The 14,089-nt window shown below is 43.5% G+C and overlaps 1 protein-coding gene across 3 annotated transcripts in view; it reads left to right on the top strand.

The window, feature by feature from the left end:
• LOC110501886 (rho GTPase-activating protein 15) overlaps nucleotides 1-14,089 on the top strand; it is a 75,866-nt gene that overhangs the window by 56,424 nt on the left and 5,353 nt on the right. For all 3 annotated transcript variants that reach the window (XM_021579739.2, XM_021579738.2, XM_021579740.2), the window contains exon 12: nucleotides 3,594-3,699. In XM_021579739.2, the coding sequence (XP_021435414.2) occupies nucleotides 3,594-3,699 (106 nt within the window). The remainder of the gene's footprint in view (nucleotides 1-3,593; nucleotides 3,700-14,089) is intronic.

Below are 14,089 nucleotides of genomic sequence, written 5' to 3'. Positions count from 1 at the left end.
GGACAAAACTAGGTCCAGCGTATGACTGTGACAGTGAGTGGGTCCAGAGACATGTTGGACAAAACCCACTGAGTCGATGATGGCTCCGAAAGCCTTTTGGAGTGGGTCTGTGGACTTTTTCATGTGAATATTAAAGTCACCAAAGATTAGAATATTATCCGCTATGACTACAAGGTCCGATAGGAATTCAGGGAACTCAGTGAGGATCGCTGTATATGGCCCAGGAGGCCTGTAAACAGTAGCTATAAAAAGTGATTGAGTAGGCTGCATAGATTTCATGACTAGAAGCTCAAAAGACGAAAACGTCATTTTTTTTTTGTAAATTGAAATTTGCTATCGTAAATGTTAGCAACACCTCCACCTTTGCGGGATGCACGGGGGATATGGTCACTAGTGTAGCCAGGAGGTGAGGCCTCATTTAACACAGTAAATTCATCAGGCTTAAGCCATGTTTCAGTCAGGCCAATCACATCAAGATTATGATCAGTGATTAGTTCATTGACTATAATTGCCTTTGAAGTAAGGGATCTAACATTAAGTAGCCCTATTTTGAGATGTGAGGTATCATGATCTCTTTCAATAATGACAGGAATGGAGGTGGTCTTTATCCTAGTGAGATTGCTAAGGCGAACACCGCCATGTTTAGTTTTGCCCAACCTAGGTCGAGGCACAGACACGGTCTCAATGGTGATAGCTGAGCTGACTACACTGACTTTGCTAGTGGCAGACTATGCTGGCAGGCTGGCTAACAGCCTGCTGCCTGGCCTGCCACCCTATTTCATTGGGGAGCTAGAGGAGTTAGAGCCCTGTCTATGTTGGTAGATAAAATGAGAGCACCCCTCCAGCTAGGATGGAGTCCGTCACTCCTCAGCAGGTCAGGCTTGGTCCTGTTTGTGGGTGAGTCCCAGAAAGAGGGCCAATTATCTACAAATTCTATATTTTGGGAGGGGCAGAAAACAGTTTTCAACCAGCGATTGAGTTGTGAGACTCTGCTGTAGGGCTCATCACTCCCGCTAACTGGGAGGGGGCCAGAGACAATTACTCGATGCCGACACATCTTTCTAGCTGATTTACACGCAGAAGCTATGTTGCGCTTGGTGATCTCTGACTGTTTCATCCTAACATCGTTGGTGCCGACGTGGATAACAATATCTCTATACTCTCTACACTCGCCAGTTTTAGCTTTAGCCAGCACCATCTTCAGATTAGCCTTAACGTCGGTAGCCCTGCCCCCCGGTAAACAGTGTATGATCGCTGGATGATTCGTTTTAAGTCTAATACTGCGGGTAATGGAGTCGCCAATGACTAGAGTTTTCAATTTGTCAGAGCTAATGGTGGGAAGCTTCGGCGTCTCAGACCCCGTAACGGGAGGAGTAGAGACCAGAGAAGGCTCGGCCTCTGACTCCGACTCGCTGCTTAATGGGGAAAACCGGTTGAAAGTTTCTGTCGGCTGAATGAGCGACACCGGTTGAGCGTTCCTACAGCATTTCCTTCCAGAAACCGTGAGAAAGTTGTCCGGCTGCGGGGACTGTGCCAGGAGATTTATACTACTATCTGTACTTACTGGTGGCACAGACGCTGTTTCATCCTTTCCTACACTGAAATTACTCTTGCCTAACGATTGCGTCTGAAGCTGGGCTTGTAGCACAGCTATCCTCGCAGTAAGGCGAGTACAGCGACTGCAATTAGAAGGCATCATGTTAATGTTACTACTTAGCTTCGGCTGTTGGAGGTCCTGACGAATCGTGTCCAGATAAAGCGTCCGGAGTGAAAAAGTTGAGGAGGAAAAAAACAAAAATATAAACGGTAATTAAAAAGTAAAAACCGTAAATTTGTCAGGTAGCAAAACAGGTTGGCAAAAAAACGAACATCAACTCGAAAACAAGTCTGCAAGTTGTGACCGGACATGTGTTACTGACTGTAGATGTGTTACTGACTGTTACTGACTGTAGATGTGTTACTGGATGTAGATGTGTTACTGACTGTTACTGTCTGTAGATGTGTTACTGACTGTTACTGACTGTAGATGTGTTACTGACTGTTACTGACTGTAGATGTGTTACTGACTGTTACGGACTGCTACTGACTGTAGATGTGTTACTGACTGTTACTGACTGTAGATGTGTTACTGACTGGTACTGACTGTAGATGTGTTACTGACTGTTACGGACTGTTACTGACTGTAGATGTGTTACTGGATGTAGATGTCTTACTGACTGTTACTGACTGTAGATGTGTTACTGACTGTTACTGACTGTAGATGTGTTACTGACTGTTACTGACTGTAGATGTGTTACTGACTGTTACGGACTGCTACTGACTGTAGAGGTGTTACTGACTGTTACTGACTGTTACTGACTGTAGATTTGTTACTGACTGTTACTGACTGTAGATGTGTTACTGATTGTTACTGACTGTGTATATGTTGCTGACTGTAGATGTGTTACTGACTGTTACTGACTGTAGATGTGTAACTGATTGTTACCGACTGTGTATATGTTACTGACTATAGATGTGTTACTGACTGTAGATGTGTTACTGACTGTAGATGTGTTACTGACTGTAGATGTGTTACTGACTGTAGATGTGTTACTGACTATAGATGTGTTACTGACTGTTGATGTGTTACTGACTGAAGATGTGTTACTGACTATAGATGTGTTACTGACTGTAGATGTGTTACTGACTGAAGATGTGTTACTGACTGTAGATGTGCTACTGACTATAGATGTGTTACTGACTGTAGATGTGTTACTGACTGTAGATCTGTTACTGACTGTTGCAGTTTTCAGGGTTGTCTTGTTTTTCAGTTATTTTCTTTCACTCTCTCCCTCCTTAGCTAACTACAGAAACACACACATTCACATGTGTTTCCCCAACTGTTCCTAAATGGAATAGCATTACAGCAAGCAAACATCTGTTCACATTAACACGCTAAATTAGTTTGGGGTGGAAAATGAGCTTGATCTCTGGGTTGGTTGTATTGACGTCCCCGCCTGGCCTGCCCCCCCTATGAGTACTAAATCATCAAGGATTTTCTCTCTGGGATTATCTAACTCATCTGACCAATGTATTAGGTTCCTGTTTTTGTTTGATTGCAATCAAATAAAGTCTCACCATTCTCATTGAAACACATGCACAGTGTTTGAGAGAGTTCATTGGTGTATTCTTTTAACCTATTAAAGCACAGTGTCCTGCAGGCATACACTATCAGGGGAGGAGTGTTACCCATCAGCCATCATAACATGATGGATTCTACCAATTTGTAGAGGTCATAAATCAGATACAATGTCGCCGAACAGTTTAGCGTCTCTTTAAGGCTCGTACACTTGGTAAGGGCCCATCTGACATCCCATTGGAGGGTTGGAGACTAGGACATTCCCACCGGACAGCTAATTGGTCAGTCATTAAGTGTTGTGTTTCAGTAACACTAAGGCTCTAATGGCTTCCAGTAATAACAGTAGTGATCATCCATTAACACACAATGTAAAGTCTCACTAATTCTTGAATTGAATGTGTATAATCAGACAAACATCTACATTTGGATGATCAATCTTTGTAGTGATATTCCCCAAAATCTTCCTTCTGAACAGAGACGAAGGAATGCAAACAGAAGGTACAGGTGATGAAGAAGCTAGTACTTCAGCTCCCTAAACCCAACCAGGACACCATGAGAGTACTCTTCAGACACCTGCAGACGTAAGTTCACAGCCTTTCATATCATTGGGAGCACTACATGTTGTTTTTTTAATGTCCGGAATTCGGACGCATTGTACTGCACTGTTAGGTACACGAGCATTTCGCTACACACACAATAACATCTGCTAAATATGTGTATGTGACCAATAACATTGGGTTTGATTTGTAGAATAAAGCAGGCGAATGGTACTACAATAGCTACTGATAGAACTCATAAACTATCTTATCTGTTAGTGTTTCCAAAAATCTGATTGACAACAGAGGGTCAGACTAAAACATCAAGCTCGGTAGAAAGTTTATATGACCCTCCTATCCCCCTTCCCCCATCCGACCGAAGCATCCTGGCCCCATGTGTACAGGGAAGGGGGAAATGACCTCAGTGCTGCCTGCCTGGCCTCGGTCCACTCTGACAGTCCTGGCCAGGCTAAAGGGGCCATATGGCTAAACCCATGTCCCAGGAGAGGTATTCCATCCCATCTTACCCATATTTACCACCCCACACAGGAGGCCAAATGAATCATTTTAGATTGATGAGCCCCTCCCTCGCTGGAACATACCCCTTGGCTGCAGCAGAGGACGGGTGTGTGTGTGTGTTTGTCTGTTTGCTTCCGAATGCCAGGTCCCTCAATTAGTCCCTCACTCATATCCCCATGCAGAATCGCCTGCAGAGATACCCCCGAAGAATCTCTGTCTCTGTCTCTCTTGCTCTCTTTCGTTATCTCTCTTTCTTTCTCTCTTACAGCAATGACACACCTAAATAAAGGGTTTACGTTTGCAGAAAAAAGGCAAATAATAAGTAAATAAATAAATCACACATGATCCTAATTAACTGTGGTCTGCTGTGTAATTTAGATTGGGCACACTTACTTAGCAACAGAGAGTGGGACTGGGAGTGAAAGCAGTACAGAGCGAGAGGGAGAGAGAGAAAGAGGTGAATAAGATTTAAACCACATCAGTAGGTGGGGGTATAGCAGCCAAAGTCCTGGATCTGGTCCCTAGGGACCCCTTCTCCTGCCATTCTGTCACATGACATCTTCTGGCTTAATAATTTTCAAGGTGAGAGGACAGGGGGAAGTCATTTTGTGGCGGACACAGACTTGGAGGCACTGCCTGGGATTTACTCTGTCCCCACAATCCCCTTGCAGTGAAACCATTTGGGCAAAATAATGCATCATTAACTTTACTTCACTTATTCTCATAGAATCTGTCAAATGGACTATTATTCAACATATTATATTATGCAAAACTACATAAAGGAGCTGCAGGAGAAAGAGAGGACCAGGTATAGGATGGTATATTTTCTCTGAGATTGCCAGAGGAGAGACAGAGAGGACCAGGTATAGTATGGTATATTTTCTCTGAGATTGCCAGAGGAGAGACAGAGAGGACCAGGTATAGGATGGTATATTTTCTCTGAGATTGCCAAAGGAGAGACAGAGAGGACCAGGTATAGTATGGTATATTTTCTCTGAGATTGCCAAAGGAGAGACAGAGAGGACCAGGTATAGGATGGTATATTTTCTCTGAGATTGCCAAAGGAGAGACAGAGAGGACCAGGTATAGTATGGTATATTTTCTCTGAGATTGCCAAAGGAGAGACAGAGAGGACCAGGTATAGGATGGTATATTTTCTCTGAGATTGCCAGAGGAGAGACAGAGAGGACCAGGTATAGTATGGTATATTTTCTCTGAGATTGCCAGAGGAGAGACAGAGAGGACCAGGTATAGTATGGTATATTTTCTCTGAGATTGCCAGAGGAGAGACAGAGAGGACCAGGTATAGGATGGTATATTTTCTCTGAGATTGCCAGAGGAGAGACAGAGAGGACCAGGTATAGTATGGTATATTTTCTCTGAGATTGCCAGAGGAGAGACAGAGAGGACCAGGTATAGGATGGTATATTTTCTCTGAGATTGCCAGAGGAGAGACAGAGAGGACCAGGTATAGTATGGTATATTTTCTCTGAGATTGCCAGAGGAGAGACAGAGAGGACCAGGTATAGTATGGTATATTTTCTCTGAGATTGCCAGAGGAGAGACAGAGAGGACCAGGTATAGGATGGTATATTTTCTCTGAGATTGCCAAAGGAGAGACAGAGAGGACCAGGTATAGTATGGTATATTTTCTCTGAGATTGCCAAAGGAGAGACAGAGAGGACCAGGTATAGGATGGTATATTTTCTCTGAGATTGCGAGAGGAGAGACAGAGAGGACCAGGTATAGTATGGTATATTTTCTCTGAGATTGCCAGAGGAGAGACAGAGAGGACCAGGTATAGGATGGTATATTTTCTCTGAGATTGCGAGAGGAGAGACAGAGAGGACCAGGTATAGTATGGTATATTTTCTCTGAGATTGCCAGAGGAGAGACAGAGAGGACCAGGTATAGGATGGTATATTTTCTCTGAGATTGCCAGAGGAGAGACAGAGAGGACCAGGTATAGTATGGTATATTTTCTCTGAGATTGCCAGAGGAGAGACAGAGAGGACCAGGTATAGTATGGTATATTTTCTCTGAGATTGCCAGAGGAGAGACAGAGAGGACCAGGTATAGTATGGTATATTTTCTCTGAGATTGCCAGAGGAGAGACAGAGAGGACCAGGTATAGTATGGTATATTTTCTCTGAGATTGCCAGAGGAGAGACAGAGAGGACCAGGTATAGGATGGTATATTTTCTCTGAGATTGCGAGAGGAGAGACAGAGAGGACCAGGTATAGTATGGTATATTTTCTCTGAGATTGCCAGAGGAGAGACAGAGAGGACCAGGTATAGTATGGTATATTTTCTCTGAGATTGCCAGAGGAGAGACAGAGAGGACCAGGTATAGGATGGTATATTTTCTCTGAGATTGCCAGAGGAGAGACAGAGAGGACCAGGTATAGTATGGTATATTTTCTCTGAGATTGCCAGAGGAGAGACAGAGAGGACCAGGTATAGTATGGTATATTTTCTCTGAGATTGCCAGAGGAGAGACAGAGAGGACCAGGTATAGGATGGTATATTTTCTCTGAGATTGCGAGAGGAGAGACAGAGAGGACCAGGTATAGTATGGTATATTTTCTCTGAGATTGCCAGAGGAGAGACAGAGAGGACCAGGTATAGTATGGTATATTTTCTCTGAGATTGCCAGAGGAGAGACAGAGAGGACCAGGTATAGGATGGTATATTTTCTCTGAGATTGCCAGAGGAGAGACAGAGAGGACCAGGTATAGTATGGTATATTTTCTCTGAGATTGCCAGAGGAGAGACAGAGAGGACCAGGTATAGTATGGTATATTTTCTCTGAGATTGCGAGAGGAGAGACAGAGAGGACCAGGTATAGTATGGTATATTTTCTCTGAGATTGCCAGAGGAGAGACAGAGAGGACCAGGTATAGTATGGTATATTTTCTCTGAGATTGCCAGAGGAGAGACAGAGAGGACCAGGTATAGTATGGTATATTTTCTCTGAGATTGCCAGAGGAGAGACAGAGAGGAGACACTGAGAAAATCTTCTGAAGACAATTAGAAGAAAAGAATGTGAGTGCAGATTTAAAATCTGAAAAACACTTATCAGCATGTTGCCTCATCAAAGATATCAAATGAGATTACAAAAAGGCCCTGTGGAGAGAAAGTGTTAATGTGTGTGTCCCTGCCTCCACACATTCAACAACGTTTGTTCCAAAATTAAGAGTGGTTTTATCATCCAAGACTTCACTGAGCAGTTTTATTTCGGTCCTGGCTGGGTTGACCGTGCCTTCAGTAAATGCAAAAGTCTATGAACATTTCTCACTGCTTTGTTGTGGTTTCATTCTCTGCTTGTGTGGAACCAGTGTTCCTCTTTCTCTGTAATCCATGGGGGCTGGCTTCAATATGGAGCCGTGTACTTGCATTGTGATGATGTGGTCAAGGAAAGCAGATTCTCTGAAAGGGTACCTTCACTTAGTCATTCTATTTATTCTCCTATTTCTGTTGTTTTTTTAATCACTGCTGTTCATGGTACCATTTACCACAAGGGCTTTAAAAAAAAATCCATGGGTCTGTTTTCTGTCTTTCAATTCTTGCTGACCTTACTGCTGAGTGGAAAACAAACTTTTGGATGTAACGTCTCTAGGGGTAGTAGGAAGCCACAGCCGAGACTAGGAGAGTAACAAAATCAACGGGTGCTACTGGAGCAGAATGGATGGCATAGGTCTGTCTAGGACAGCTCTTGTGATTGGCTCTCAACTGCCATGTTCCGATGCAGTGTTTTGTAACCACAGTGCACTGAGAAGATGCTCACTGGAAACTTTTCAACACTTGAACAAATGTTTGGTCCCATGGGGTATTTTTAGTTCAGATGAGATGGGGCACTGTCTGTTCACTTTACGAGACTGACACTTACAGTTTCAACCTCCGAGCCATAGACCACCCCCCCGTCACCTCTCCTCCGTACCCCACCTCCTCCGGCTCCCAGGCCCAGTCTCCTCTCATCTCCTCCTCACCTCAATTTATTATCTGTCTCATGATCCTGAAGAAGTCAATGATCCTGACCCAATTAGGAGGAGGAATGAGGGTAGGAGGGACGCCATCATGGTCCAGCTCCCATTTTCTGTCATGCCCCGCTTGGCGAAATGTGATGCTAATTAATTACCATTGGCATCTTGGGCCATGCACGTCAGCTCATGTAGGAGATATCAACCATTCGTCAGATCAAATCATGAGTGCCCTCTGGTCACCTCTCAGGGTACGGTAGGCTGGACACTCACTGCTGATAGCTGTGCATGCCCCCATGGGATTTTGAAATCATTGTGCCAGTTGAAGTGTTACTGACAAGTCTTTGTGATTTTTGGGTGTGCAGTATTTAAAGTCTGATTTTGTTTTCTGCAGGACTAGTAGTATTAGAGGTAGTAGTAGTAGTAGTAGAGGTAGTAGTAGTAGTAGAGGTAGTAGTAGTAGTAGTAGTAGTAGTAGTAGAAGTAGTAGTAGTAGTAGTGGTGGTGGTTGTCGTAGTAGTAGTAGTGGTGGTGGTGGAAGTAGTGGTAGTAGTAGTAGTAGTAGTGGTGGTTTGTGGTAGTAGTAGTAGTGGTGGTTTGTGGTAGTAGTGGTAGTAGTAGTGGTGGTAGGAGAAGTAGTAATAGTAGTAGTGGTGGTAGTAGTAGTGATGGTTTGTGGTAGTAGTAGTGGTAGTAGAAGTAGTAGTAGTGGTAGTGGTGGTAGTAGTAGTAGTGGTGGTTTGTGGTAGTAGTGGTAATAGTAGTGGTGGATTGTGGTAGTAGTAGTAGTGGTGGTCTGTGGTAGTAGTGGTAGTAGTAGTGGTGGTTTGTGGTAGTAGTGGTGGTAGGAGAAGTAGTAATAGTGGTAGTAGTAGTAGTGGTGGTTTGTGGTAGTAGTGGTAATAGTAGTGGTGGATTGTGGTAGTAGTAGTAGTGGTGGTCTGTGGTAGTAGTGGTAGTAGTAGTGGTGGTTTGTGGTAGTAGTGGTGGTAGGAGAAGTAGTAATAGTAGTAGTGGTGGTAGTAGTAGTGGTGGTTTGTGGTAGTAGTAGTGGTAGTAGAAGTAGTAGCAGTGGTAGTGGTGGTAAGAGTAGTGGTGGTAGTAGTAGTGGTGGTGGTAGTAGTAGTAGTAGTAGTGGTGGTTTGTGGTAGTAGTAGTAGTAGTAGTAGTAGTGGTGGTTTGTGGTAGTAGTAGTAGTGGTGGTTTGTGGTAGTAGTGGTAGTAGTAGTGGTGGTAGGAGAAGTAGTAATAGTAGTAGTGGTGGTAGTAGTAGTGATGGTTTGTGGTAGTAGTAGTGGTAGTAGAAGTAGTAGCAGTGGTAGTGGTGGTAGTAGTAGTAGTGGTGGTTTGTGGTAGTAGTGGTAATAGTAGTGGTGGATTGTGGTAGTAGTAGTAGTGGTGGTCTGTGGTAGTAGTGGTAGTAGTAGTGGTGGTTTGTGGTAGTAGTGGTGGTAGGAGAAGTGGTAATAGTAGTAGTGGTGGTAGTAGTAGTGGTGGTTTGTGGTAGTAGTAGTGGTAGTAGAAGTAGTAGCAGTGGTAGTGGTGGTAAGAGTAGTGGTGGTAGTAGTAGTGGTGGTGGTAGTAGTAGTAGTAGTGGTGGTGGTGGTGGTGGTGGTGGTGGTGGTAGTAGTGGTAGTAGTAGTGGTGGTGGTAGTAGTGGGGGTAGTAGTGGTAGTAGTAGTGGTAGTAGTAGTAGTAGTGGTGGTGGTGGTAGTAGTAGTAGTGGTAGTAGTGGTGGTGGTAGTAGTAGTAGTAGTGGTGGTGGTGGAAGTAGTGGTAGTAGTAGTAGTAGTAGTGGTGGTTTGTGGTAGTAGTAGTAGTAGTAGTAGTAGTAGTGGTGGTTTGTGGTAGTAGTGGTAGTAGTAGTGGTGGTAGGAGAAGTAGTAATAGTAGTAGTGGTGGTAGTAGTAGTGATGGTTTGTGGTAGTAGTAGTGGTAGTAGAAGTAGTAGCAGTGGTAGTGGTGGTAGTAGTAGTAGTGGTGGTTTGTGGTAGTAGTAGTAGTGGTGGTTTGTGGTAGTAGTGGTAGTAGTAGTGGTGGATTGTGGTAGTAGTAGTAGTGGTGGTCTGTGGTAGTAGTGGTAGTAGTAGTGGTGGTTTGTGGTAGTAGTGGTGGTAGGAGAAGTAGTAATAGTAGTAGTGGTGGTAGTAGTAGTGGTGGTTTGTGGTAGTAGTAGTGGTAGTAGAACTAGTAGCAGTGGTAGTGGTGGTAAGAGTAGTGGTGGTAGTAGTAGTGGTGGTGGTGGTAGTAGTAGTAGTAGTGGTGGTGGTAGTGGTGGTGGTGGTAGTAGTGGGGGTAGTAGTGGTAGTAGTAGTGGTAGTAGTAGTAGTAGTGGTGGTGTTAGTAGTAGTAGTAGTAGTGGTAGTAGTGGTGGTGGTGGTAGTAGTAGTAGTAGTGGTGGTGGTAGTAGTGGTGGTGGTGGTGGTGGTGGTGGTAGTAGTAGTGGTAGTAGTAGTGGTGGTAGTAGTAGTAGTGGGGGTGGTAGTAGTAGTAGTAGTAGTAGTAGTGGTGTTGTGGTGGTGGTAGAAATAGTAGTGGTGGTAGTAGAAGTAGTGGTATTAGTGGTAGTAGTAGTTGTACAAGTAGTGGTGGTGGTAGTAATAGTAGTGGTGGTATTAGTGGTGGTGGTAGTAATAGTAGTGGTGGTAGTAGTAGTAGTAGTAGTAGTTGTACAAGTAGTGGTGGTAGTAGTAGTAGTGGTGGAGGTAGTAGTAGCAGTGTTGGTGGTAGAGGCAGTAGTAGTAGTAGTAGTGGTGGTGTTAGTAATAATAGTGGTGGTATTAGTAGTAGTGGTGGTGGTAGTAATAGTAGTGGTGGAAGTAGTAGTAGTAGTAGTGTTAGTGGTACTAGTAGTAGTAGTAGTAGTAGTAGTAGTGGTGTTGTTAGTAATAATAGTGGTGGTAGTAGTAGTAGTGGTAGTCGTAGTGGTAGTAGTACAAATAGTAGTACAAGTAGTAGTAGTGGTGGTGGTAATAGTGGTAGTAGTGGTGGTAATAGTGGTAGTGGTGGTAGTAGTAGTAGTAGTGGTAGTTGTAGTAGTACTGTACATGTACTGGTGGTAGTAGTAGGTGTAGAAATAGTGGTGGTAGTAGTAGTAGTACTAGCAGTGGTGGTTGTGGTAGTAGTAGTGGTAGTAATGGTAGTAGTGGTAGTAGAGGTAGTGGTGGTGGTAGTAGTCATAATGGTGGTGGTAGTAGAAGTAGTGGTGATGGTGGTAGTCTTAGTAGCAGTAGTAGTGGTGGTGGTGGTGGTAGTGGTTGTAGTAGTAGAAGTGGTAGTAATGGTGGAAGTAGTAATAGTGGTAATAGTAGTAGTAGTAGAAGTAGTAGTAGTAGTGGTGGTGGTAGTAGTAGTAGTGGTAGTAATGGTGGTAGTAGTAGTAGTGGCAGCAGTAGAGGAGGTAGTAGTAGTGGTGGTAGTCGTAGTAGTGGTGGTGGTAGTAGTAGTAGTGGCAGCAGTAGAGGAGGTAGTAGTAGTGGTGGTAGTCGTAGTAGTGGTGGTGCTGGTGGTGGTGGTAGTGGTGTTAGTAGTCGTAGTAGTAGTAGTAGTGGTGGTGATGGTGGTAGTAGTAGTAGTGGCAGTAGTGGTGGTGGTAGTCGTAGTATTAGTAGTTGTAGTTGTAGTAGTAGTGGTGGTGGTGGTGTTGGTAGGTGTGGTAGTAATAGTAATAGTAGTAGGTATAGTAATCAGCATGTTCAGAGGAGGAGGAGGAGAGTAAGAGTATAGTTTGCTAGGGTAAGCATTTAAACACTAACCTATAGCAGTTTCCATTGTGCAGTGGCAGAATGACCATACAGCGCTTCGCTAGGTGATCTCCTCCTGTGAATATACAGTGGAATTACTCTAATAATTGATTCGCCTTATTTGAGATCATTAGTGAACCATTGGCTATGAAAATCCAGATCCTTAGATCATCGCAGTGTTCTAATATTAAAACGTGGATGGTCTGACAGGCAGAGAACAGTCATGTACAGGCACAGGGCTGAGTTTAATTGCAGACATAAATGGGAAATGATAGTGTGTACACATTGTAATCGGGTTTCACTCTGAGACACACCCCAAAACACTTAGTCGCATGGACACACAACACACAGACATACACACAGCATATCAACTGCCTGAATAGATACTGTATTTGCCAGGTCAATTAAAACTGTAATGACAAGGTCAATTAAAAAACACTCACTCATCATATTGTCATCCACATGCTCAATTATTTGCATTCAGTAAACTCTGTTTTTGCCACTCATCCCCTTAAATAGATCTTCACACAAATTCTGATGGCCCATGCATGTGGTGAGACTGAATCTGTACTGTAGTTATGCTTTGGTAGCATTGATAAATAGGTGCCAGGGAATTTTACTTCCTGCAATTACGTTCCCACCTGTGACCTTAAGAGTTCACGTCTGGAATCAATTATGGCACTTCTCCCACAATAGTCCAAAACGTCAGCGTTTTGTAACTTATAGCATTATGGCACTGGTAGACACTGTTCAGTACTGCTACGACCACTATTGTTACTACTATGGCCTTACTTCCATACATAAACTACCACAGTACACGGCTACACCACTACGCATTCGCTCTGACACAGTATCATGATAGCATATTTTATGGACAAGTATATATTTGTTTACTCAAAGTGAGATGAGGATAAATATTTATGATATCAGGTTGGATCATCGTCAGGCCTTTCTGTCCGTAATGAGGTTGAGAAGTATGCATGGCATGTGCCCACGCAGGGTCAATATTATAATGACATATGGCAGAGCAAGATGTTGACCATCACATACGATTAACGACATCGAGGCATTTTTCCATTGGTGAGGTACAGCCTGATCCTGACCTTTTCAGAGAAGCTTTTTATTGACATACTGTAGACTGTACACTGAAATCAGCTGTTTAGACAGACTATCTCTAGTGTGAATGTCAGTCCTTCTGAAATGCCTATCTTGATTGCTCTCTTGCATACCTGTATATCTGCCTTTACAACAGCTACAAGTTATGTTGACTGAACTATTAACTATTAAGGTAGTTGTCACAAAGAATACTAACTTCATATACTGAAAAAAGGAAGAAATAATAATAATATATATATAATATAATAATATAATACCTGTTCACTAAATGTGTACGCCGTTGTGACGTTGGAAAATATACAGGTTGTTTTTTATTATTCAACAATCATTAAAAAAATATATATATTTCAGCCATAGATAACATATTTAGGGCTAAAGACCAGCGTCAGACGCCGCAGTGCAGCAGAGTGCTGAGAGCTGAGACCAGCCTAAGCCTGGCACTTTGACAATACCTTTTGGATGCAATTATCTGCTGAGAGGCCGTGTGTGGATTCGTTTTGAGCATGGAGGGACCCCATCCCACCTCAGAACGCTTCGTCAAGAGCCCACAGACAGCTTGGAGATGCGCCCCATGCCACAGGCCTTCCATCCCATTCCAGGCCTCACTCCATAATGGGCCCAGAGGCCTGTGGGTGGCAGCCTCTTCCACGGAGGGAGTAGAGAGAGGAGCGGAGTGAGTCACCCTGCCTGGGCCTACTTGGTGTCTCAGTCCCACAGCCAAGCCTCAGCTCAGGGAGAATGCTTCTCAAAAATACTATCACGTATTCTGTCCTTTCCCCCAAAATGTAGTCCTTATATGCACCCTGCATAGCGTACTGTATAGCGTACTGCATAGCGTACTGCTCATATCAAGATAATGGAATATATTTCTGATGGATTATGGCAAAGGAAGAAGGTGATCTGTAAAGTAAAACAAAAGGGAGTCACTGAGGAACCAATTTCCTCGTTGTGGCATAGAAACCTACAGGATGTATTTTTATTTATTTATTTTATTTCACCTTTATTTAACCAGGTAGGCTAGTTCACCTTTATTTAACCAGGTAGGCTAGTTGAGAACACCTTTATTTAACCAGGTA

Source organism: Oncorhynchus mykiss, chromosome 22, assembly GCF_013265735.2.
Source record: "Oncorhynchus mykiss isolate Arlee chromosome 22, USDA_OmykA_1.1, whole genome shotgun sequence".
Taxonomy (NCBI): Eukaryota; Metazoa; Chordata; class Actinopteri; order Salmoniformes; family Salmonidae; genus Oncorhynchus; species Oncorhynchus mykiss.
This window is presented reverse-complemented; position numbering and strand designations above follow the sequence as displayed.